The 27,584-nt window shown below is 39.5% G+C and overlaps 2 protein-coding genes across 3 annotated transcripts; both read right to left on the bottom strand.

The window, feature by feature from the left end:
- Positions 1-13,891: 13,891 nt before the first annotated feature.
- LOC133572750 (uncharacterized) lies at positions 13,892-20,596 on the bottom strand. The gene is made up of 2 exons (XM_061925738.2): positions 20,495-20,596; positions 13,892-15,348 (listed from the first exon to the last, which is right to left on the bottom strand). The coding sequence occupies exon 2, from the start codon at positions 15,296-15,298 to the stop codon at positions 14,186-14,188; it is 1,113 nt and encodes a 370-aa protein (XP_061781722.1). The 5' UTR covers positions 15,299-15,348; positions 20,495-20,596; the 3' UTR covers positions 13,892-14,185.
- A 3,784-nt stretch (positions 20,597-24,380) lies between these two features.
- Positions 24,381-27,232, bottom strand: LOC133572749 (uncharacterized). 2 transcript variants are annotated; one of them, XM_061925736.1, is made up of 2 exons: positions 26,800-27,232; positions 24,381-25,868 (listed from the first exon to the last, which is right to left on the bottom strand). In XM_061925736.1, the coding sequence occupies exon 2, from the start codon at positions 25,828-25,830 to the stop codon at positions 24,715-24,717; it is 1,116 nt and encodes a 371-aa protein (XP_061781720.1). In that variant the 5' UTR covers positions 25,831-25,868; positions 26,800-27,232; the 3' UTR covers positions 24,381-24,714. The 2 variants fall into 2 exon arrangements, with proteins under 2 accessions (XP_061781720.1, XP_061781719.1); XM_061925735.1 differs by having other exon boundaries at positions 24,383-25,880.
- Between the last annotated feature and the right edge of the window lie 352 nt (positions 27,233-27,584).

The following is a 27,584-nucleotide window of genomic DNA, read 5'->3' as shown; positions in this document are numbered from 1 at the left end:
GAGCTTGTTTGTTTAGTAGTGAACATAATCTTTTGTTTGAGGCCAATCATTCTATACAAGAATTGCTGTGGTGTCTCATTTTCATATTGCTTGGCACACATCAAGTCCTGAAAGAGCTCTGTGCATCCCTTTTCACCTAGGTGTGACTGGAGGAAGCTTTTGAGTTCTGTGACAGTCAGGTCGTCTTTGTTTGTCAACATATCTCTGAAGTTGCCAGGTTTGATTGTACGGAGCACCCCTCTAATGACCTCACCCTCAGTGTGTTTCTCTCTGAGACCTTCATCTATTTGTTTGCATAAGCTGTTGTAGCTGAGGTCAGATGTAGTGTCACTTATTTGGCCCCCATGTATCCTGTACTCTTTTCGCTGGAGATAAGCAAGATCTTGTAGGGAGACCAACCTCTCTGAGGTTTGGCGTGGTGTGGGTTCAATATCACTATGGTGACGTGGCTGGCTGCCAACTTGTGCTTGGGTTCTTTGAGTCATTAGGGGGTCATTTGCATCATGGTTGTTCAGGTGTGGGTCAGTTGTGGTTGTCAGGCCAGAAGATGTGATGGGAGTCACACATTCCTGTAACTTCCTGCCTAGTTCTTCATACATGGCTTGTAGCTGCTTCATATCTGGTGTGGTTGTGTGGGTGTGTGTACTGGGGTTAGTGTGTGGATATGTAGTATCACCTGAGCGTGTGGGTGGTGCATTTGAACAAGATGGCTCATCATTTGAAACAAAAACAGGCAATTCAAAACAATCACGTTTTTTGATAACCTTCAATATTACATCATTCAATATCATCAAACGACCAATACCCTCATCATTAGAATTAAACAGATCATCAGATTGCATAAAGGAAAGGATATGGTCGATGCAGCTTTCTTCATCGGTTAAGCTCAGCTCATCTGTGCCTGGATGATCAATTCTGATGGACATCGCCACCTCATAGGCTTCGGTGCCTGAGAGATGGTATAGTTGCTTTTTGATGCTCCATAAGAGTTATTTTCGTCCTTCAGACATGGCCTTAGCTGCAGTGATGACACCTTGCTTCTGTCGTCGCTCTGCGGCCACTTCACCTCGCCTCTGTAGTCGCACTAAGTCACTGTAGTCGCACTGCAGTCTTTGTAGTCGCACTGCAGTCTCTGTAGTCGCTTTGGCTCTATGGTCGCACGTCACCTCTGTACTGAAGTCGTACTGCAGTCAGGCCACCTCTGCACTGTAGTTGTCCTGCAGTCGCGCCACCTCTTCTCTGTAGCCGCACTGTAGACACACCACCTCTGCTCTGTCGCCGCACCGCAGACACGCCACCTCACTTCAGTAACGTGCAGTCACTCTGGCCTTACGGGTTCATATATATATCACTGGATCAGCAACCGTCAAACCATCAATGGCATTGCCGATCCCGGACGAGCCCCCAAATATCTGTTGCAGGTCCCAAGTAGCCAGGACAAGCAGTCAGATAATAATGTCCTGTTATACAGGAGGAAATAAGCACACAGAACGTTTCAGTTGGTCACAGACTGGTCGCGCTCGTCAGAATTTATTAACAGAATTTACAAATCCACAATTCACTTAATTTCCCATATATTTTGTCACTTTGTATTATCATGTCAATGTCTTTTACTTTATCTTCACCTCTATTTTCATCAAAACACTCAATAAACTATCATTAAACTGTTACTGTATCACTGGAGTTATAATTACCATAACAATACTGTATGCCTTTGCCATATATTTTCACATATCCACATCATCACTCCAAAACATACAATATAGTGCTCAATTAGACATTATTTCACTGTCTTGTCTTTCTCAGGAATATTCACCTTTAACTTAATGCACAATTTAGCAACATTCATTTAAATACTTTACTTTTCTTCATATTCTTCTTCTTATATAGCAGCTTTAAGTTACTGTACTTGAAATGTTCATTGACCATTCCTGAGAGCTTAACTTATATAATCATGTCTAAACATAACAAAATAGCATGTAAAACCTATTTCAGAACACACACATTATACAAATATACATATGAAATCAATAAGAAAACGGGAGCTCTAATTTGGGAGTCTGAATTAGGATCAGAAGTTCCTATATAAACATTGCGCACTCACGTCGCCATTTTGTATTGATTAATACAGCTGTGCACCGGATTCATTCAAAAATACAAACTACAACTCACAAACACTTTAGAGTTAGGCTCCACCATCAGAATGTGTACTTAAACTTAGAAAAAAACATGGATATTATTCAGTGAGTTGTTTTACCAAAACTAACCTGTTATACAAGAGGAAAAAAGCACACAGAACGTTTCAGTTGGTCACAGACTGGTCGCTCTCGTCAGAATGACAAGACACTTCCGGTCTGTAGGTGATCGCATTCAATTGGGAAGAAACGCCCTGCTGTCCCCTACTGACCAATGTGAATATTGATAAATGTGGAATGACAGCTCCAAAAACGAATTCAAACCATAAAATAAAATAAATATATCAACACAAAAAATGTGACACATTATGGGTGGGTCACACTAGCTTTACTCGTAGACATCTTATACCTAGGCGCAGCATTGGCTGCTGTGACGCGAGAAATTCGGCCGCCACCTTGAAGTGGCGATGAGGAGCCGGCGAGCAGCCTAAACTGACAGTTGACAGGTAGAAAACAAAGATGCCGGGCTGGTTTTCGGCGTTTTCCTGCTCAAATGAGCAGACTGTTGAAAATAGGAATCGGGGGATTACTTTTCACAAGTAAGATTTACCATTAGCGTACTATTGGTTGTATTTTGTGAAAAGAATATTACCACAGAGTTGAGAAGGAACACAGATCTTCAATAGTACTGAAATCGTAGCCGCTAGCAAACAAGACAATGACCATAATAGAATTGCTTGTCAATGAAATTAATACAATTTAAAAATGTCATGCTTGAATAATATAAAGTTGAAGTAAATGATGAAGATAAAGATTGTAAAAGCCAACAGGGGTAAAAGTTAGGACCACAGTCCAGATTGTGGGGGGGGGGGGGGGGGTAATATATGTTAGCTAACTAGACAATCAGATATTCAAATACTAACATTGTTGGGTAAGACAGAATTTGGTTTTATTCTGAATCCAGTGAAACAGATTGGGGGTTTTAGTTGATATAAAGACTTCCAGGTGTTTATATATGTTTATGTTTCCGACACCAGCAGATGACATGGCACCCCAAACCATCACTGATGGTGGAAACTTTACACTAGACTTCAGGCAACATGGATCCTGTGCCTCTCCTGTCTTCCTCCAGACTCTGGGACCTCGATTTCCAAAGGAAATGCAAAATTTGCATGGTTGGGTGATGGTTTGGGGTGCCATGTCATCTGCTGGTGTCGGTCCACTCTGTTTCCTGAGATCCAGGGTCAACGCAGCCGTCTACCAGCAAGTTTTAGAGCACTTCATGCTTCCTGCTGCTGACCTGCACTATGGAGATGGAGATTTCAAGTTCCAACAGGACTTGGCGCCTGCACACAGCGCAAAATCTACCCGTGCCTGGTTTACGGACCATGGTATTTCTGTTCTAAATTGGCCCGCCAACTCCCCTGACCTTAGCCCCATAGAAAATCTGTGGGGTATTGTGAAAAGGAAGATGCAGAATGCCAGACCCAAAAACGCAGAAGAGTTGAAGGCCACAATCAGAGCAACCTGGGCTCTCATAACACCTGAGCAGTGCCAGAAACTCATCGACTCCATGCCACGCCGCATTAACGCAGTAATTGAGGCAAAAGGAGCTCCAACCAAGTATTGAGTATTGTACATGCTCATATTTTTCATTTTCATACTTTTCAGTTGGCCAACATTTCTAAAAATCCCTTTTTTGTATTAGCCTTAAGTAATATTCTAATTTTGTGACACACGGAATTTTGGATTTTCATTTGTTGCCACTTCAAATCATCAAAATTAAATGAAATAAACATTTGAATGCATCAGTCTGTGTGCAATGAATAAATATAATGTACAAGTTACACCTTTTGAATGCAATTACTGAAATAAATCAAGTTTTTCAAAATATTCTAATTTACTGGCTTTTACCTGTATGTTTATGTTTAAGTATTTGGCAGACATACATTAAAAAATACATATAAAACAATCAATGTGAACATTATCATTTAAGGGAAGAATGTAATACAAAATATCAATACAAAGTGTCAAGACAGAATAAAGTCTGCTGCTGCAGCAACAGAGACACAGTCTATAGGTCCCTAAGATACATAGATATCTAATGTATTCATACATTGTTTATGTAGGATATACGCATGTATATATAACCTAATCATATTGTTTCTTGAATTTAAAAATAGGTGACCGTTTTTTCCCCCTTCTCTGGGATTATATTCCTAGTTTTGATCTCGGATGTCTAGTCATTTATAGCATAAAAGAATATTATATTACTGTTAAGCAAACTATGAATAATAAAACACGCCAAAACATGTGTCCTTTTAGCATAGCTACACGTATAACAAAAATAACGCGTGAAAATCAGTGGTATTCAGTGAGGTAAGATGAATTAAATGCGCTGACAGTTCATTGCTCCTGCCAAATGAATTGCACTGAGTGGAGCGGATCACCACTCCAAGATGGCGGCCCCGCGTCTCGTCAGCGCCAGTAGGCAGTAGCGCTCCATGCTGTGTCTACTTATAAGATGTCTATGGCTTTAGTGCTCTAAACAATGCACTGGCCCAGTTGCCTAGGACCCCGCCTGAACGCCTAGCGGTGGTCACGGTGATGCCTGATCAAAAATGGCACATTAACCTTACAACAGTAGGGATGGAACGATAGACGGTAATTATGATGACAGCGGCAAAAATCCCAACGGTTAGTATTATCCTTTTAAATTAAAACGATCTAAAAACGGAGATTGATAACTGCACTTTGATAAACTCACGGCGGACTGAATGGTGCCAGCTCGCTAGCTTAAATGCTAACATGAAAACAAGAGACACGCGTATTTCCCCGTTAAAAACAACACACCCCAGTCTAAACTTATAATAAACACATAAGCAACTAAAATATTAACTTGTGCACGTTGAACCTACAAGCTGTGCTCTCTTAGCACGGAACTATGATGATCGAGGAAAAGAGACGGAGGTGCTTTCAAGTACCGCTGAACAGAGTAGGACACTGACAACGCCCGCCAGAAGTGATACATAATTAGAATATATTGTATTTGTCATGTTTTTTTTCCATTTAAGTGAATCTTAAAGTGCTATAGTAAAACAAAGATTCACAGTAAAACGATACAAGTTTGGCTAGTAAGGCAGATACATCACTAAAAACTAAAACTCATCCATAAAGAAGACATGCAAAATAGTGGCTTTTCTAACAGTGTCTATTTTAGTTCTGTTTGAAAAGCTATTTGAGGAAATTCCACAATACTGTCATAATAATAACTGTGATAATTCTGGTCAAAATAACTGTACTGTATTGTGACACACATCATTACAGTATTTCTTCGACCCCTGGAAGAAAGAGAAGACATATGGAGATATTTTACCTTTGCAATGGTAAACAACAAGATACGTTGTAAACGCTGTGGCTCGATTTTCTCCGGTAAAAATACAACCAACTTGAAGAGCTTTCTGCAGGCTAGTCATCAGGACATCTACGCAACAGTAAGTAAGCCTAAACTAATAGTTCCAAATGACTCATACTGTACTGAATTACTGTTACTATTAAAGATAGTAGAGAAAAAGCAAGACTGCTTACTCAACCACTACTTTTACCCGCCAATTTAGAATAAAACTAGTTTGTTTCTTCTTGACCATTTAACATTCGGGGAAAAAATGCTTAATTTCAGCTACAATAGTTCAGTTCAGTTCAGTTTCGGTTTATTTCAAACATGCACACGATACAATGTAATGCATCACATGTTTCCAGTTGTTTCATTACATCACGTCCGATAAGGAGTAGGAAGAAGCTGAGTTTATTTAATCCTACCCCTTTTCATACCATAGCAATTTTATCCCATGTCCTTGTTCCCTGTAACAGAACAGTGAATAAATAAATAATATACTATAGTAAGTAAACAAATATTAAATACATTAATAATCTCTATCTAAAAAAAAAAAGGGTTCAAGATGTTCATCATAATTCTTGTTCTGTGTACTTTGTGAACACTCGTAGTTTGAACAGTCTCTTAAACTGAATCATATTGGTGCTTCATTTGATTTATTTGGTTAATACATTCCATAATACATACTGATATGCTAAAGGTTTTAAGTGTTGTACGAGCATACAAATGTTTTAAATTAGGTTTTCCTCTAAGGTTAAATTTCTCCTCTTTTGTTGAGAAGAATTGTTGTACATTCTTGGGTAGTAGCAGGTTATAGTTTGCTTTGTACATCATCTTAGCTGTCTGCAAATGCAACAAATCGTTGAATTTCTATATTTTGGATTCTATAAATAAACGGTTTGTATGTCCTCTATATCCAACATTATGTATTATTCTAACTGATCTTTTTTGTAACACTGTTAATAAATGAAGTGTAGTTGTTTCCCCATATTTCTACACAATAACTCCGATATGGTAACACTAGCGAGCAGTGAAGAATATGAAGTGATTTTTGGTCTACAACATGTTTTGATTTATTCATTATTGATGTGTTTCTTGCTACTTTATGTTGTATATTTTTTACAGAGATCTATTATTACACCCAAAAATGTGTTTTCTTTTCCTTTTCAATATTTACTCCGTTTATCTGTATTTGTGTTTGACTTTCTCTTCTACTGTTACCAAATAGCATTATTTTAGTCTTACTGAGATTCAAAGATAGTCCGTTTTTGTCAAACCATCTTTTTAATTTGTTAATTTCTTCTGTTATTATTTGTATTATCTTCTGTGTGTTCTCTCCTGAACAAAATGCCGTTGTATCATCTGCAAATAATACTAACTTTAAGTCCTTTGTAACTTTACAAATGTCATTTATATAGAGATTGAACAATTTTGGTCCGAGTATTGATCCCTGAGGTACGCCACAAGATATTTTTAGCTCTGTGGAAGTGTGTTTGCCTATCTTCACTTATTGCTTCCTGTTCGTTAAGTAGCTTCTTATCCAGTTCAATACCAACCCTCTGATGCCATACCGTTCTAATTTGTTTATTAAGATGTTATGATTAATTGTGTCAAATGCTTTTGTTGAATTCATAAACACTGCAGCAGCACATTTTTTACTATCTATTTCATTAGTGATCTCTTCAGTTAATTCGATTCATTTAATTTAATTAATTTAGAATAAAACTAGTTTGTTTCTTTTTGTTACCATTTAACATTTTGAAAAAAATGCTTGATTTCAGCTAAAATAGTAACACACAATATTGTTAATGTGAAATGTACTTATTGAAATATTCATGGAAAGCTCGTCCTGTTGTGAATTTAGTTTTTGAGATGCTCTTCAATAATAAATAATTAATAAAAGTGCGTTCAAGACAGTCATCCAAAGAGGTTCATTAGGTCTTCAAAAAATGATGCAATTTGTTATTCTTTTAGCCAGACCTGTGTGTTTACTTCCGTACCTGACGGTTTCAGCTACAAATGTTGCCTTACTGTTGTCTGTTCTGCTTTATATTTCAGTCGACAAAATGTATTGTAATTTTAGTCGACTAAAACACAATTATTTCGATGACTAAAACTAAAATACATTTTCGTCAAAAGACTGTGACTAAAACTAAATTAAAAACTGCCGTCAAAATGAACACTGGCCGGTGGTGTGATCAAATGGAAACCTACTTGTTTAACTCAAATAAGAACATTTTATTAGGTGACATGACACCAGCACATTCCGGCTGTTTGAAACAGCTGGTAAGCAGAAACCTCCCGAAAAATTTGACTAAAATAGCGATCTTTGTGTATGTCTCTGATGATCTTAATAACTCCAAGTGTCATTTAAACACGTTAAAACATTAACAATAACACAAAATAGCAGCAGAAAGTTGTATTTATCTGTTAGATCCGGAGCTTGAAAGTTACTAGCGCTAGCTTATTAGCATGTAGCATTCTCTTCCATTGTATTTACATTCCCGCAGAGTTAACCAAGCTGAAATAACCACAATCGCACCCTAGCGTACGAGAGGCACACTGCATATGGTCATCTCTCACATTAGAGATAAGAGCATGGAAACTACGTCACATGTCAGTTAAGTTAAAGTTAAAGTACCAATGATTGTCACACACACACTAGGTGTGGTGAAATTTGTCCTCTGCATTTGACCCATCCCCTTGTTTATCCCCTAGGACAGGGGTCGGCAACCTTTACCAGTCAAAGAGCCATTTTGACCAGTTTCACAAATTATAGACAACAATGGGAGCCGCAAACATTTTTTGAAATTTTAAATGAAATAACACTACATACAAAGTTTTTTTTTTGCTTTGTGCTATGTATAAACCAGGGGTCTCAGACACGCTGTCCACAACTTTATATGGAATTTTAAAGCTGGTGCGGCACGCGGGTTTTAAATGAGCAATTGTCAGCGTCATGCGTGCCGTGATGGTACAGCATATAGCACCCACTGCAACCAGCGTGCCTGATCAGCCACATGTTGTACAAGGCTTCTTCTTGCTTACATAGGTGACAGCAAGGCATACTTGTTCAACAACCACACAGGTTACACTGACGGTGGCGGTATAAAAAAAACTTTTAACACTCTTACTAATAATGCGCCACACTGTGAACCCACACCAAACAAGAATGACAAACACATTTCGGGAGAACATCTGCACCGTAACACAACATAAACACAACAGAACAAACACCCAGAACCCCATGCAGTCCTAACTCTTCCGGGCTACATTATACACCCCCGCTACCAAACCCCGCCCACCTCAACCGACGCACAGGGGGGGGGGTTGATGTGTGAGGGAGCAGGGTTGGGGTGGGGGCGGGGTTTGGTGGTAGCAGGGGTGTATAATGTAGCCCGGAAGAGTCAGGGCTGCATGGGATTCTGGGTGTTTGTTCTGTTGTGTTTATGTTGTGTTAAGGTGCAGATGTTCTCCCGAAATGTGTTTGTCATTCTTGTTTGGTTTTGGTTCAAAGTGTGGCGCATTATTAGTAAGAGTGTTAAAGTTGTTTTATATGGTCACCGTCAGTGTAACCTGTGTGGCTGTTGAGCAAGTATGCCTTGCTGTCGCGTACGTGTGCAAGCAGAAGATGCATATAGTAAAACAAGTGTTGAGCTGGCACGCTGTTAATACAAATTGCAGAGGGTACCAAATGTTGTATCATCATGGCACGCCCTTATTGTAGCTGTAAGGGCGAAAATCTGTGAATATTAATCCCGCGAGTTTTCTGCGAGAGGCACTGAAATCCGGAAGTCTCACTGGAAAATTGGGGGGTTCAGGAAGTAAGCTGCTGAGCCGCATCAGAGTGATCAAAGAGCCGCATGCGGCTCCGGAGCCGCGGGTTGCCGACCCCTGCCCTCGGAGGTGAGGGGAGAAGTGGGCAGCAGCGGTGCCGCGCCCGGGATCCATTTTTGGTGATTTAACCCTCAATTACTACCCTTGATGCGGAGTGCCAAGCAGGAAGGTAATGGCTCCCATTTTTATCGTCTTTGGTATAACTCGGCCGGGGTTTGAACTCACAACCTACCGATCTCAGGGCGGACACTCTAACCACTAGGCCACTTGAGGTCGCTGTGGTAGTAGAAGAATTATTTGATAAATCAGACTAATTTAGTGCATTAAAATGTACTGACTGTAAAAAGGGACATGCCGTCAGACAAGGCAGCACAAATCTTCAATGATTACTTTCAAAATAGTAATACAAACATTTATATCATGTGCTGTCATCTGTGTCAAAATGTTGTCATTTCAGCCTGCAAGAATTCCACTTCTAACTATAGAAAATATTTTGCAATAAATTGTGAACAGATTTTATGTTTTACACCAACTACAATTGTAGTTCAAGAACCACTAAAACATAGCTACTAAATAAATCACAAGTTACTCACAAGTTACTCAATAGTTTTTACACAGAATACTTACTTAGTCTTACTCAAATTATTATTTTGATGACTACTTTTTTACTTTTACTTGAGTCATATTATTCTAAAGCAGTTCTTCTCAAATAGTGGGGTGGAGAATGGGGGGTAGCGCAAAATATTTTCCTCTCCCTGGGGGGTGTAACAGAAAATATTTGAGAAGCACTGTTCTAAAGTGAAGGTACTCTTACTTGAGTAAAATCTTTGGGTACTCTACCCCCCCCTGGTTAAATTAGAGATGAAAAAACGTCCAACTTGAGGTTGTTTATTGATATTACAATGAGGTTACTGTAAAACTTAGCACACAAAGGAAAGTACACATTGTCTTATGTGACTAAGCAAAGCTGGACTTTTCTTATAAAGTGTTTGTCTTCTTGTGTCCTGCAAACGTCTGTGAAGAACAAATCTCCCTGAACAGCAGGAGTGGACCTCCAGGATGGAGCAGGAGAAACCGCGGCCCCCTCACATTAAAAAGGAAGAGGAGGAACCACATCTTACCCACATTAAAGAGGAAGTTGATGAGCTACAGCCCCAACACATTAAAGATGAAGAGGAGGAACATAGCATTAGTCAGAATGGAGACCATCTTAATGGACAAGAGGAGGTTGATGCCCCCAAGATGATATTGACTGGTGTCATTGTGAAGAGTGAAGATAATGAGGTCAAAAGTGAAAGTGAGGAGAAGAGAGAGGTGGAGCCTCCAAGCAGCAGCTCAACTCAACACATGACAACAGAAGCTGATGGAGACCACTGTGGAGGATCACAAGCAGACAAGCTCTTAGCTCCACTATCAGATCCTGACACTGATGATGAAGACTCTGAAGCTGATACAACATGTCACACTGACAACACACACTTTGAATGTTCTCACTGTGGCAAAACTTTTAATCACCGTTGTAATATGAGAACACACATGAGAACACACACTGGTGAAAAACCCTTTTCCTGTTTAAGATGTGGTAAATGTTTTACACAAAATCATCATTTGAAAAGACACACAAGAACGCACACTGGAGAAAAACCTTTTATCTGTTCACTCTGTGGTAGAGGTTTTGTACAAAATATTGATATGAAGAGACACATGATAACACACTCTGGAGAAAAACCTGTTACCTGCTCAATCTGTGGTAAAGGTTTTGCACGAAATAGTTATTTGAAAAGACACAAGACAATACACACTAGAGAACAACTTTTTAGCTGTTCAATCTGTGGGAAAGGTTTCACACAAACTAGTCATTTGAAATCACACATGACAAGACACACAGGTAAAAAAAAATATTTTCCTGTTCAATCTGTGCTAAAGGTTTTGCACAAACAGATAAAGTGAAATTTCACATGAGAACACACTGGTGAGGAAGTGTGAGTTGCAGTGTGTGTGATGAAAGATTCTCTCAAAAATACCATTGTAAGAAACTGCATGAATGAAGCTGCATGATTTTCAGTAAACTGTCAAGACTTTGTTAACTTTGACTTTCGATCAACATCACCACATACAGTGCATCAGGTTAAGTATTCACAGCGCTTTAATTTTTCCAGATTTTATGTTTCAGCCTTATCCCAAAGTGGAATAAATTAATTTTCATCTTCAAAATTACAATACCCCATAATGTCAATATGAAAAGATTGTTTTATTTTTTCAAATGTAGTAAAATAACATGTACCGGTGCTTCAACAGAGTATTGAGCAAAGGCTGTGAATACTTATGGACTTGTGATCGTTGTATGTTTTTAGTATGTGCATTAGTACACAACATTGTGTACATTTATTTTTAAAAAACACTTATTCAATTGATTGAAAAGGTCTACAATGTTGACTGAAGCATCCGCTTGCCCTAACATTACCTTTGAATATTTGTTAAAAATGATATCAACCGAATAAAACCTATCCATCCAATTTCTACTGCTTGTACCTACTAATAAAGCCCTTAAAAAAATATCCGAACACCTCCATTGAAGTTTTATATACATGATGTAAGTATATATGTAATGTAGTAACGGGCACATTTATAATAACATTTAATATTTACGTATTTTGCTCATTTTAAGCTAATTTCAAAAACGCATCACAACGTTTGCTTTTTTTTTTTTTTTTTTCCATCACTGATTAACATAATAAAACATCACTTACTGTTCAAGTCTGCTGTGATTAGGATGCCAACTGCTCGGATGTTCATATATTCCCATTTAGGTGAAGAATGCCTCATAATCCTCACAAAGAAACGGGGTGGAGAAACAAGCGTCTTCGTGTCGTTCTGGCCATTTTCAGGTCTTAAATGGATGTCTAAGTGTACCAACTTGTCGGAATACCTACTCAGACTTCTTCTGTCCAGGTGAGATAAATGTTTTATGATCTACAATAAACTTACAAGGAGCAAGCAAACATAGGGACAATATAATAACAATATCACTAATGCTTGGTTAATATTCAAATCACGAAATGTAAATGGAGTATTGTTGGCGGTTTTTGAACGGATATTTATTGGAATTTATTATGGGGGAAATAGAGGAGCTTCCATTGGCTCCGCTGTAATTTACAATAAATCAGCACAATCATTGTACAAAAATGGGAGCAATATAAGAGTACATAGCAGAGAAAATAACAATATATGACAATAAACAAATGGATGACAAAGAATATTAAAGAAGTCTAAGCATTTTCAAAAAGCAGATTCACATAAAAAAATCATCGAATGTGTGCATTTTTGTTTGGCATCATTTTAAAGGAATTTGGATACAATTTATAGTAAGTAGTTTTTAAGATTAATTATTTTTGGTTATTAACATTTATGGAAAAGTAATTTTGCAAGACATGTTACTGCCATGGACCCACTAACTAAAACACAACCTAGAGACAACTCTTCTGTCATTTGGCAACACTGAACACTGCTTCACTTATTTCACCAGGAAGACAAATTGTGGCCTGGGGAGCATTTGCTGAATGCATCTCTTTTTTTTATGAGACTTTGTAGAAATAAAATTAAAAAAATAGTCAAAACAGCAAAAAGGCATTATGTAATGAGAAAAGGCTAAAACATTAATACTAAAAACACAAAGATGGGTCTTTAAAATTGATGTTTTAATCATTAGCATATGTCATTGCAGTTGACATCACACTACCACCATCTTGAAATAATATTAATATAACAATTAATATTGTTTGTTTGATGTACTTGAAGGCTCGACGTCGCTGCAGTTTTTTTCAGAGTGTAAAATAGTTGACTCCTGTTATTTATGATCATATTTATAAGCATAGTAAATATGCTGGGAGGTTATAGAACATTGCTGTTCTGTTTTTAATGTATAGTTACCTCTTGGCTGATGTTTAAATTCTGTGCTAAAAGATGTCTGTGGAGGGGGAGCGTGGCCTGCGGGCCTGCAGTGGAAAGGGGTGTGTCAGGACCGGCCTCGAAGTCAACGACAGGTGCGTAGATGGCCCAGGTGTCAAAACGTGACACCTCGTTTACCTTGCAGTAATCCACACAGAACCGCACAGACCCGTCCTTCTTCCCTACCAGAGGATGGGTCTGTGCAGTTCTGTGTGGATTACCGCAAAGTAAATGAGGTGTCACGATGGGTCTGTGCATAGATGGCCCAGGTGGGTCTTGGGTAGGCGTCAAAACGTGACACCTCATTTACTTTGCGGTAATCCACACAGAACCGCACAGACCCATCCTTCTGTAAGGGAAGAAGGATGGGTCTGTGCGGTTCTGTGTGGATTACCGCACGGTAAATGAGGTGACAAGTTTGGATGCCTACCCAAGGCCCACCTGGGCCATCAACGCACAGACCCATCCTTCTTCCCAACCAAAAAGAGTTGAGGCTGTAATTGCTGCCAAAGGTGCATCAACAAAAAATTGAGCAAAAGCTGTGAATACTTATGTACATGTGATGTTTTAGTTTTTTATTTGAATAAATTAGCAAAAAAAACATATCACAATGTCATTGTGGGGTATTGTCTGTAGAATTCTGAGGAAAAAACGAATTTATTCCATTCAGGGTTGTAACAAAACAAAATGTGGGAAAAGTGAAGCGCTGGGATTTCCCGATGCACTGTAAGTGGCGATGTTGTCAGATAGTCAACGTTAACAACATTTTGTCAGTTTATTTAAAGTCCTGCAGCTTCATTTGCTGCTGATGTTCTCACTTGTGTTTCTTACACTGGTACTTTAAAGAGAATCTTTCATCACACACTGCAACTCACACTACCTCACCAGTGTGTGTTTTCATGTGTAATGTCAACGGATCTTTTCGTACAAAACCTTTAGCACAGATTGAACAGGAGAACGTTTTTTTACCAGTGTGTTTTGTCATGTGTGCTTTCAAATCACTATTTTGTGTAAAACCTTTAGCACAGATTGAACAGATAAAACGTTTTTCTCCAGTGTGTGTTCTCATGTGTCTTTTCAAAACACCGTTTCGTACAAAACCTTTAACACAAATTGAACAGATAAAAGGTTTTTCACCAGTGTGAGTTGCCATGTGTGTTTTCAAATTAGTATTTTGTGTAAATCCTTTAGTACAGATTGAACAGATAAAAGGTTTTTCACCAGTGTGTGTTCTCGTGTGTGCTTTCAAATCATTATTTTGCGTGAAACCTTTAACACAGATTGAACAGACAAAAGGTTTTTCTCCAGTGTGTGTTCTCATGTGTGTTTTTAAATCAGTATTTCGTACAAAACCTTTACCACAGACTGAACAGATAAAAGGCTTTTCGCCAGTGTGTGTTGTCATGTGTGTTTTCAAATCACCATTTTGCCTAAAACTTTTACCACACCTTGAACAGGAAAATGGTTTCTCACCAGTGTGTATTCTCATGTGTGGTTTCAGATTACGGCGGTGATTAAACGTTTTCCCACAGTGAGAACATTCAAAGTGTGTGTTGTCAGTGTGACATGTTGTATCAGCTTCAGAGTCTTCATCATCAGTGTCAGCAGAGTGTGACGTTGTGTCATCACTATCTGATAGTGGAGCTAAGAGCTTGTCTGCTTGTGATCCTCCACAGTGGTCTCCATCAGCTTCTGTTGTCATGTGTTGAGTTGAGCTGCTGCTTGGAGGCTCCGCCTCTCTCTTCTCCTCACTTTCGACCTCATCATCTTCACTCTTCACAATGACACCAGTCAATGGCATCTTGGGTACATCAACCTCCTCCAGTCCTTCATGTTGCTCTCCATTCTGACTGATACTGTGTTCCTCTTCTTCCTCTTTAAAGAGGGGGGGCTTTAATTCCTCATCTTCCTCTTTAATATGTGTAAGACGAGGCTCCTCCTCTTTATTTTTAATGTGAGGGGACTGTGGCTTCTCCTGCGCCATCCTGGAGGTCCACTCCTGCTGCTCAGAATGAAGATGTTCTTCACAGACGTCTGCAGGACACGAAAAGACAAACACATGATTTAGAAAAGTCCAACTTTGCTCAATCATATAAGACAATGTGGATATTATTGCACTTTCCTTTGTGTGCTTAGTTTTACAGTAACTTAATTGTAATATCAATAAAATACCTCAAGTTGGATGTTTGTTCAGCTCTAATTTAACCAACTTTTTATTTGTAATTAGCTTAATTGCAAAAATAAATTATAAATTCATCATGTAACTACAAAAATATGTATGGGCGGCATGGCGTAGTGGGTAGAGCAACCGTGCCAGAAACCTGAGGGTTGCAGGTTCGCTCCCCGCCTCTTACCATCCAAAAAATCGCTGCCGTTGTGTCCTTGGGCGGGACACTTCACCCTTTGCCCCCGGTGCCACTCACACCGGTGAATTGAATGATGAATGATAAGTGGTGGTCGGAGGGGCCGTTGGCGCAAATTGCAGCCACGCTTCCGTCAGTCTACCCCAGGGCAGCTGTGGCTATGAAAGTAGCTTACCACCACCAGGTGTGAATGATTGATGGGTTCTACATGTAAAGCGACTTTGGGTACTTAGAAAAGCGCTATATAAATCCCAGTTATTATTATTAAAAATATGTATTGATACTGCTTATATTCAATTATGTACATTAGATGACGGTGGTGTAAAGGGGAACTGCATTTATCTTTTTCCTATCATTCACAATCTTTATGTGACAAATAACAAATGTCTTTCTTTTTATGTGCATTCTAAATAAATAAAAAACAGTCTTGCAAAAGTTGCCTAACAATGTAGCTAATGGGATTAATCTATTCCGCTTTTAACTTCCTCTGCAAAAACATCTAAAAAACCGCCAACAATATTCCATTTACATGTTGTGATCTGCATATTAACAAAGTAGTAGCAACATTGTTATTTTAAGAGCTAACTCCAAGGAACTATTTGACATACTGAGCTGCTGCCTCGCCTCTCAGGTGGTTAAAGTTTGTGCTGGATGATAAATCATGCCTTGCACCTGTATTTTAAAAAGTTGAAGCCATAAACCGAGAAGTCGGTCAACTTTGAAATTTAACTTAGAACCAAAGACATTGCTAGGAAGAAGTGACCAGAATGTTGGCTCACAGCATTTTTACATCAGGATTGTTTAGATGAGTTAATCATCTAAGCGGGGAACACAAGTTTTGTGCTGAAAGATATAAACATCCCATCAGTCGACATCCCAATGAGTGCACACATTTGTTTTAAAAATTGTATCTCTATAAAAAATATGCTGTAAAAATGGATATACTCTGAAAGTATGCCTTAAATAGCCACTAACTGAGGGATAGTTAAAAAAAAAAAAAAAATCAGGATACCATTTTTTTTTTAATTGTAAAAAGGTTTTATGGTATTATAAATGTACATCATACTAAGAATGCAAATGATACATGTGTTCGGAAATGGGATGATTGATTTGCCTTGGAATACATGGGTCGGGCTGTAGGAACACAGACTGTGGCGATTTCTGAACAGAATCGTAAGTTGGACAACATCACTGAAAGACTTATTGAAATACCAAAAATGATCAAATTGAGAGACAGTACAGACGATCAGGCAAGACATTGAAATGTCTGCTTGCTTGGAAAACAACAATACTTATTTACGATTTGACTGTCTCAAATGGCCTTGACGCTGCTCTAAACAAACCAAGGCTGTTCTGAAAACATCCACTGAAGGACATCACAGCGATAGCCGCTCTGACATCCCTCCCTCCTCCAATAACACCTGGGAGTTCAACTTTGCTCCTAACGGCTGCAGAGAGAGACTCCAAGCCTGCACACATAAACACACACACCCGACCCCCATCTCACGCCCTCGCCTCTCCCCATGTGGTATATGTTGGAAGACGAACGAGCGCCCGAGTAGCTGGCAGTTGCAAAACTCGAGCTGTATGTTGTAAAATGTGCATGTGCTTTGCTATTTTACTCATCATCCCCCAGCGTCTACCTTTTTCCCAACTTCTCCAGGGCGCCGTGAGTGGCGACCCATCAATGTTCCTGTTCTGTAACCCTGTACATTGTTGTCTGTCTAATCTTGAACAGGTTTGTGTTGAAAACAAAATGTTGTTGAACTTGTGCAATGACAAAGATCATTCCATTCCAAATTGCCAAAAAGCCCTTTAAATGCATTAGAAATAGGCTGAGTCAATTAAACATTGTGAATAGATTGTAATTTAAACCCTGTTAGATGTTTAAAATGGGTACAATAGATAGAAAGTCATGTATAATGTGTCAGGCAGCTGAAATAACTCTAATTCATTTACTGTGGGAATGTCAGAGAGTAAGAGTTGTGGTCTGTTGTGAGAATTCCTTTTGTTGTCCATCCTGGGCCACTGTAGGTCACGTGAGGTGCTTGCGTCACCAGACCTGCTAATGTTAGCCAAGTTAGCTCATGTGTGTTGAACCGGAGAAGACTGAAATAAAGGAGTCGTGTATGAAACAAGCTTAGCTTCCTTAGTAACATGACATGTTTCACGCTTTTAAGCCCTTACTAGATCTCTTGTACCCAGTTTGAAAGCCAGAAACACAGAAATACATAGCAATTTATCGATTACCAAAGAGTTATGCAATTAAATGTTTTAATTTATCTTTTGATTGATTGACGTATTGACTAACGGACCAATCCTACAGTATTACATTTTTAATTCACCTGGAAATCGTATCTAATGCATTTTAATGCCATTCAGGCCTTAATTTTCACAAAATCCATCTAATGACGTTTAATGCTTTTTAATGCCCTGTGGAAACCCTGGTATATTCAAGCTCAGAAATATGAGGTTCTGGATCACCATTGGTCTCAAAGTAGTCTTTGTTGGCACTCATAAAGTCCTTCATGATTAGTGGTAGCTGGTATTGGTGGAAATAGCAAAAGTTGTTATGTGCTTTGTAAAATCACAGCACCCCCCCAAAAAAAGGTTCCAGCAACGCTTAAAATGACCACCATACTTGAATAATACTTGTTAGTATTAATGTGTCTTTTACAGTAATACATTAAATCATACTTGCCAACCCTCCCGATTTTCCCGGGAGACTCATGAATTTCAGTGCCCCTCCCGAAAATCTCCCGGGGCAACCATTCTCCCGAATTTCTTCCGATTTCCACCCAGACAACAATATTGGGGGCGTGCCTTAAAGGCACTGCCTTTAGCGTCCTCTCTCACGTTAAACATTCACCCCTTAACAGCCGCATGCTGACCTGAGGACAGTCTGACGTCACGTCCGCTTTTCCTCCATACAGTGTGTCGGCCCAGTCACATAACATCTACGGCTTTTCACACACACAAGTGAATGCAACGCATACCTGGCCAACAGCCATACAGGTCACACTGAGGGTGGCCGTATAAACAACTTTAACACTGTTACAAATATGTGCCACGCTGTGAACCCACACCAAACAAGAATGACAAACACATTTCGGGAGAACATCCGCACAGTAACACAACATAAACACAGCAGAACAAATACCCAGAACCCCTTGCAGCACTAACTCTTCCGGGACACTACAATATACTTTCCCTGCTACCCACCCACCACCCCCCCAACATCTCCCGAATTCGGAGGTCTCAAGGTTGGCAAGCATGCATTAAATACATACCGTATTTTTCAGACTATAAGTCGCAGTTTTTTTCATAGTTTGGCCGGGCTCCAGTGCGATTATATGTTTTTTTCCTTCTTTATTATGCATTTTCAGCAGGTGCAACTTATACTCCGGTGCGACTTATACTCCGAAAAATACGGTACTTAGAGCATGTATATAAACATTTTTGGCGTTTTTAGAGGGCTTTGTATGCAGAATACACCAAATCTCCATTGCCTCTACTGTCAGCTGCCTCTTGCTAGTTTCCCCCCCGCCCCAACTTAAATTGCCCAAAAAGAGAAAGCAATCTGTGTGCTTCTCACTTGGGGCTTGTGATTGATTGATTGATTGAAACTTTTATTAGTAGATTGCACAGTTCAGTACATATTCCGTTCAATTGACCACTAAATGGTAACACTCGAATAAGTTTTTCAACTTGTTTAAGTCGGGGTTCACGTAATCAATTCATGGTAGAATAAAAAAATAAAAAAACGTAAAATAAATGGTAAAAAGCACAGTTCCCCTTAACCAGGGGTCGGCAACCTTTACCAGTCAAAGAGCCATTTTGACCAGTTTCACAAATTAAAGAAAACAATGGGAGCCACAAAAATCTTTTGAAATTTAAAATGAAATAACACTGCATAAAAAGTTGTTTTTTTTTGCTTTGTGCTATGTATAAACCAAGGGTCTCAGACACGCGACCCACAACTTAATATGAAAATTGAATGTTAGTGCGGCTACATTATACACCCCCGCTACCAAACCCCGCCCACCTCAACCGACGCCCAAAGGGGGGGGGGGGGGGGGGGGGGGGGGTTGATGTGTGAGGGAGCGGGGGGGGGCTTAATGGTAGAAGGGCTGTATAATGTAGCCCGGAAGAGTCAGGGCTGCATGGGATTCTGGGTATTTGTTCTGTTGTGTTTATGTTGTGTTAAGGTACAGATGTTCTCCCAAAATGTGTTTGTCATTCTTGTTTGGTTTTGGTTCAAAGTGTGGCGCATTATTAGTAAGAGTGTTAAAGTTGTTTTATATGGCCACTGTCAGTGTAACCTGTGTAGCTGTTGACCAAGTATGCCTTGCTGTCACTTATGTGTGCAAGCAGAAGATGCATATAACAAGAGGCTGGGCTGGCACGCTGTTCATACAAACTGTAGAGGTCGCTAAATGCTGTACCATCAAGGCACGCCCTAATTATTATTGTAAGGGTGAAAATCTGAGAATATTAATCCCGGTGGTTTTCTGCGAGAGGGAAAATCGGGGGTCAGCAAGTATGCAGCTGAGCCGCATCAAAGTGATCAAAGAGCCTGCCCTTAACTATTGCCCTGCTGTCATGCGTAGATTGCAGTTCAGTGGGAGACAATGCAGTTTATTTATTATACAGTTTATTTTATTTTTTTGTCTGCAAATAAAATTGTTTATAACCAGCCTTACTATTCTACTTTCACTACAATGCTCCTCCACTCAGTAAAGTTATTCCAATTATTCTTTCATGTCAATGATGAAACATAAATTTAGTAAAGATGTGAGGGTAAGAAGTAAACAAACCTGTTCTGTGTAACACAACTTGATGCTTCTTGAAAACAGCGTCCAGTAGTTGACATTGTCGCGAGTTCTCCTCTTTTGTTGGAGAAAGTTCCCCCTCGTACTCTGCTATCTTTCTTTACAACACTACAAATATTTCTCCCACAGCCGCAGTTAGTCGCTAATTAACCAACATTCTCAGCATTTTGCGTAGCGATGTGTTGATAACTTCCGGGTGTATTTTGTTAGCAGCTAACAAGCTAAGCTAAGTTGCGAGTTAAGTTCGCCGAAGAAGCTTCAAAGTTCACTGAGTTTAGTTCATTCTGACACAAAGAACGAATACAGTTTAGTTTGTCACACCTAAACGAATAGGTACAAACGTAAAAATGAAGGAATTAACGCAGATTTAAAACCCACACTGCTCCGCTGCCTTTTACAATACGATCGGTGACAGAATACACTATTAGTCTGCGCATGTGCGAGTGATAGGTTACGTCTCTTCCTGTTGACTTGTTTCCTCTTTTATACATTATTTGCATGCAAACGCGACATTACAATTCACAAAAAAATAAACACACGACTCGTCCATGGTGTACGCTGCCTTCCGCCCGAATGCAGCTTGGATAGGCTCCAGCCACCCCCACTACCCCGAGAGGGACAAGCGGTAGAAAAAAGGATGGATGAAAAAAAATCAACGCAATCACTGCACAAAAATGGGAGCAATATAAAAGCATATAACAGAGAAGAGAACACTATAAAGAGTAGACAGAACATTTTTTTTTAAATAATCTGAATGCGATTCAAAGTAGTTTTTAAAATTTAAATTAAATATTTTAGGTGGAGTTATTTTCGATTTACACAAGTAATTTTGCAAGATCTGTCATAGACACACTGGCTGCTGAAGTCAGCTCTCCAATCAGTTAAATAGACTCAAAAACTCCACGGTGACGTTTTAGTGAATTTACTGAGGAATTTGTGAAAACATGTTGCCTGGAGAGATTAATTAAGTAATCCCGCGACACCTGCAGTGAGCACAAATGACCGCTAGATGGAGTCTGATGCATTTTAAAGTCTAGTACACTCTTACAGCAACACTGTGGGTTCATATCATAAACACACGGAGACGAGGCAGAAGAAATAGTTCAATGTTTTTACTGTAGACATCAAACATCGACTGTTGAATCCTACATGACAACCTCATGACCCCTAGTGCCTTCAGTAGTAATTACAATGACAGTCTAATCTAACAGAGCACTGACACCTCCCTCTAATACACCACATCCCCCTTCTCAAAATATAGGTTCAACAGTGTTTGGCCTATTTACCAAACACTTGCAATATAGCGTATGAACACTAACTATTAGAATTACCAATACATCACTTTTTCAATGAACAGGTCAATCAATCAATCAATGTTTATTTATATAGCCCTAAATCACAAGTGTCTCAAAGGGCTGCACAAGCCACAACGACATCCGCGGTACAGAGCCCACATAAGGGCAAGGAAAACTCACCCCAGTGGTTTGATTGATTGATTGAGACTTTTATTAGTAGGTTGCACAGTGAAGTACATATTCCGTACAATTGACCACTAAATGGTAACACCCGAATAAGTTTTTCAACTTGTTTAAGTCGGGGTCCACTTACATTGATTCATGATACAGATATATACTATCAGATATATACTATCATCATAATACAGTCATCACACAAGATAATCACATTGAATTATTTACATTATTTACAATCCGGGGTGTGGAGGGGGCGGGGGGTTAGGTTTGGTTGTTATCATCAGTCATCAACAATTGAGAACAGAGAAATGGATATTGGAACAGTGTAGGTCTGACTTGGTAGGATATGGACAGCAAGTAGTGGGCAGAGAGAGAGAGAGAGAGAGAGAGAGAGAGAGAGAGAGAGAGAGAGAGAGAGAGAGAGAGAGAGAGAGAGAGAGAGAGAGAGAGAGAGAGAGAGAGAGAGAGAGAGAGAGAGAGAGAGATCAGAAGGCATAAGAAAAAGTATCTGCATTTGATTGTTTACATTGGTTTTTAACAATCCAGGGAGGGTGTTAGTTTAGGGTTGTAGCTGCCTGGAGGTGAACTTTTATTGCGGTTTTGAAGGAGGATAGAGATGCACTTTCTTTTATACCTGTTGGGAGCACATTCCACATTGATGTGGCATAGAAAGAGAATGAGATAAGACCTTTGTTAGTTCGGAATCTGGGACGTTGATGTGAATGACAATGAGAAACCTTGGAGAGGACTGCATATGTGGGTAAACCCCCCCGCCCTCCCTCTAGGGGAGACCGCAAGCAACGGATGTCGAGTGGGTCTGACATAATATTGTGAAGGTCCAGTCCATAGTGGATCTAACATAATAGTGAGAGTCCAGTCCAGAGTGGGGTCAGCAGGAAACCATCCCGAGCGGAGACGGGTCAGCAGCGCAGAGATGTCCCCAACCGATGCACAGGCGAGCGGTCCACCCCGGGTCCCGACTCTGGACAGCCAGCACTTCATCCATGGCCACCGGACCTGTGTCCCCCCACCCCCTCCACAAGTGAGAGGGGGGCAGAGGAGAAAAAAAAAGAAACGGAAGATCAACTGGTCTAAAAAGGGGGTCTATTTAAAGGCTAGAGTATACAAATGAGTTTTAAGATGGGACTTAAATGTTTCTACTGAGGTAGCATCTCTAACTGTTACCGGGAGGGCATTCCAGAGTGCTGGAGCCTGAATAGAAAACGCTCTATAGCCCGCAGATTTTTTTTGGGCTCTGGGAATCACTAATAAGCCGGAGTTCTTTGAACACAGATTTCTTGCCCTGGACATATGGTACAATACAATCGGCAAGATAGGCTGGAGCTAGACCGTGTAGTATTTTATACGTAAGTAGTAAAACCTTAAAGTCGCATCTTAAGTGCACAGGAAGCCAGTGCAGGTGAGCCAGTATAGGCGTAATATGATCAAACTTTCTTGTTCTTGTCAAAAGTCTAGCAGCCGCATTTTGTACCAACTGTAACCACAGCGCTTCACGTTTTCCATATTTTGTTTTGGTATAGCCTTATTCCATAATGGAATATATTAATTTTTGTCCTCAACATTCTACAGACAATACCCAATATGACAATGTGAACAGTTTTTCCTTTTTTTTTTTAAATGTTCGCAAATGTATTAAAAATGAAAAAATAATGATCATAAATAGTTATAGCCTTTGCTCAATTCTTCGTTGATGCACGTTTGGCAGCAATTAAGGCCTCCTGTCTCTTTGAATACGATGCCACAAGCTTGGAACACCTACTTACGGGCAGATCACCCATTCCTCTATGCAGCACTTCTCAAGCTCCATCAGACTGGATGGGAAGCATTGGTTTTCATCAAGAATGTCTATATACTGCTGCATTCATCTTAGTCTAGTCAGGGAGGTGACCAAAAACCCGATGGTCACTCTGTCAGAGCTACAGTATTCCTCTTTGGAGAGAGAACCTTCCCTTCCAGAAGGACAACCATCTCTGAACCTGAAATACTCTCAGACCAGGAGAAAACAAAAGCTTATTGCCTGAAAAGACAAAGCCTCAGCCAGGCATCATGTTTGAAGGAAACCAAGCACCACTCATCACCAGGCCAATACCATCCCTACAGTGAAACATGGTGGTGGCAGCATCATGCTGTGGGGATGTTTTTCAGCGGCAGGAACTGCGAGACAACTTAGGATAAAGGGAAAGATGGATGCATCAATGTACAGAGACATCCTGCATGAAAACCAGCGCTTTGCATGCAAACCTAATGGAGCTTGAGAGGTGCTGCAAAGAGGAATGGGAAAACTGCCTAAACATAGGCGTGCCAAGCATGTGGCATTGTATCCAAAAAGACTTGAGGCTGTAACTGCTGCAAAAGGTGCATCAACAAAATAATTGAGGAAAAGCTGTGAATACTTATGTACATTGGAGTTTTTAGTAGTTTTTATTTTGAATACATTTGCATTAAGACTTATCACATTGTCATTATAGGGTATTGTCTGTAGAATTCTGAGGACTAAAACAAATTTATACCATTTGAAGTTGTAACAAAACAAAATGTAGAAAAAGTGAAGGGCTGTGATTTCCTGATGTATGTAATGATGTTGTCAGAAGTCAAAGTTAACAACGTTTTGACAGTTTATTTAAAGTCCTGCAGCTTCATTTGCTGCTGATGTTCTCACTCATGTTTCTTACATTGGCACTTTTAAGAGAATCTTTCATCACACACTGCAACTCACACTACCTCAACAGTGTGCTTTCTCATGTGTAATTTCAACTGATCTTTGCGTACAAAACCTTTAGCACAGATTGAACAGGAAAACGATTTTTTACCAGTGTGTATTGACATGTGTGCTTTCAAATCCCTATTTTGTATGAAACCTTTACCACAGATTGAACAGATAAAACGTTTTTCCCCAGTGTGTGTTCTCATGTGTCGTTTCAAAACACAATTTCGTACAAAACCTTTAACACAGATTGAACAGATAAAAGGCTTTTCACCAGTGTGAGTTGTCATGTGTGTTTTCAAATGAGTATTTTGTGTAAATCCTTTTGTACAGATTGAACAGACAAAAGGTTTTTCACCAGTGTGTGTTCTCATGTGTGCTTTCAAATCATTATTTTGTGTAAAACCTTTACCACAGATTGAACAGATAAAAGGTTTTTCTCCAGTGTGTGTTCTCATGTGTGTTTTCAAATCAATATTTCGTACAAAACCTTTACCACAGATTGAACAGATAATAGGCCTTTCTCCAGTGTGTATTCTCATGTGTTTTTTCAAATCACCATTCTGTGTAAAACACTTACCACAGCTTGAGCAGGAAAAAGGTTTTTCACCAGTGTGTATTCTCATGTGTGTTTTCATATAACGACGGTGATTAAAGGTTTTGCCACAGTGAGAACATTCAAAGTGTGTGTTGTCAGTGTGACATGTCGTATCAGCTTCAAAGTCTTCATCATCAGTGTCAGGAGAGTGTGACGTTGTGTCATCACTATCTGATAGTGGAGCTAAGAGCTTGTCTGCTTGTGATCCTCCACAGTGGTCTCCATCAGCTTCTGTTGTCATGTGTTGAGTTGAGCTGCTGCTTGGAGGCTCCGCCTCTCTCTTCTCCTCACTTTCACTTTTGACCTCATCATCTTCACTCTTCACAATGACACCAGTCAATGGCACCTTGGGGACATCAACCTCCTCCAGTCCTTCAACATGCTCTCCATTCTGACTGATACGGCGATCCTCATATTCGTTAAAGAGGACGGGCTTTAATTCCTCATCTTCCTCTTTAATAAGTGTAAGATGTGACTCCTCCTCTTCCTTTTTAATGTGAAAGAGCTGTGGTTTCTCCTGCTCCATCCTGGTGGTCCACCCCTGTTGCTCAGGAAGAAGATGTTCTTCACAGACGTCTGCAGGACACGAAAAGACAAACACATGATTTAGAAAAGTCCAGCTTTGCTCAGTCACATGAGACAATGTAAATATTATTGCACTTTCCTTTGTGTGCTTATTCTTACAGTAACTTAATTGTAGTATCAGTAAACAACATCAAGTTGGACGTTGGTTCAGCTCTAAATTAACAGACTTTTTATTTGCCAAACTAAATTGGAAAAATAAATTAAAAATGTATCATGTAACTAGAAAAGTATATATTGATACCGCTTCATATCCAATTATGTAAATTAGATGATGGTGGTATAAAGGGGAACTGCTTTATCTTTTACATTTTTTCTATCATTCACAATCTTTAGGTGACAAAGAACAAATGTCTTTCTTTTTTGTGCATTCTAAATAAAAAAAACAGTGGTAGCTGGTATGGATGGAAATAACAAAAGTTATGTGCTCTGGAAAATCAAAGCACACTTAAAAAAGGTCAAGCAATGCTTAAAATGACCAACATACTTGAATATTACATGTAAATATGAGTGTGTCTGTTACAGTACTACATTAAAAACACTTTTGGAAATTTTTAGAGCGCTTTGTAGGCAGAATAAATCGAATCCCCATTACTTCTACTGTCAGCTGCGTCTTGCTAGAGTTTCCCCCCCCCAAAAATAGAATGCACAAAAAGAAAACGACATGTGTCCTCGTCTCACATATGGCTTGTGAAAGACAGGTAAAATAAATTACAAAAAGTGCAACTCCCTTTAACTATTGCCCTAGATTGCAATTCAGTGGGAGACAATGCAGTTGTATTTATTATACAGTTTATTTTATTTTTTTGTCTGCAAAAAAAAATCCTTTAAATTTCTATAACCAACTTTATTCTTTCATGTGAATGATGAAACATGAAGTTAGTAAAGATGTGAGAGTAAGAAGAAAACAAACCTGTTCTGTGTAACACAACTTGATGCTTCTTGAAAACAGCGTCCAGTAGTTGACGTTGTCGCTAGTTCTCCTCTTTTGTTGGAGAAAGTTCCTCCTCGTACTCTGCTATCTTTCTTTATAACACTACAAATATTTCTCCGACAGCCGCAATTAGTCGCTAATTAAGCAACACTCAGCATTTTGCTTAGCGATGTGTTGATAACGTCAGGGTGTATTTTGTTAGCAGCTAACAGGCTAAGCTAAGTAGCAGGTTAAGTTCGCCGAAGAAGCTTCAAAGTTCACAAAGATGAGTTCATTCTGACACAAATAACGAATACAGTTTAGTTTGTCACACCTAAAGGAAAACGTACAAACGTAACAATGAAGGAATTAACGCAGATTAAAACCCCACACTGATCCGCTGCCAGACACGACGTTCCGTGAGAGAATACACTCTCAGTCTGCGCATGTGCAAGTGATAAGTTACGTCACTTTTTTCTTCTTCTTTTCAGTTTTACAGCAGCTGGCATCCATCTGTGTTGCATTACTGCCATCTTCAGTTTCATTTTATAATCTCTCCTTGAGTCCAGTATTGTTAAAAAACTCTCGTACTATTACGTCACTTCCTATTGATTTGTTTCCTCTTTTATATAGAATTTGCACGCAAACGCGATATTACTATTCACAAAAAATCAACGTTCGACTCGTCCAGGGTGTACACCGCCTTCCGCCCGAATGCAGCTGGGATAGGCTCCAGCCACCCCCACTACCTCGAGAGGGACAACCTGTAGAAAAATGGATGGAGT

This window comes from Nerophis lumbriciformis, linkage group LG30, assembly GCF_033978685.3.
Source record: "Nerophis lumbriciformis linkage group LG30, RoL_Nlum_v2.1, whole genome shotgun sequence".
Classification (NCBI taxonomy): domain Eukaryota; kingdom Metazoa; phylum Chordata; class Actinopteri; order Syngnathiformes; family Syngnathidae; genus Nerophis; species Nerophis lumbriciformis.
The sequence above is the reverse complement of the archived record's forward strand: the minus strand, read 5'-3'. Positions and strand labels throughout refer to the sequence as shown.

Coding starts and splice junctions, on each gene's coding strand:
- LOC133572750 (XM_061925738.2), bottom strand. CDS start 15,298: ATGGCGCAGGAGAAGCCACAGTCCCCTCACATTAAAAATAAAGAGGAG.
- LOC133572749 (XM_061925736.1), bottom strand. CDS start 25,830: ATGGAGCAGGAGAAACCACAGCTCTTTCACATTAAAAAGGAAGAGGAG.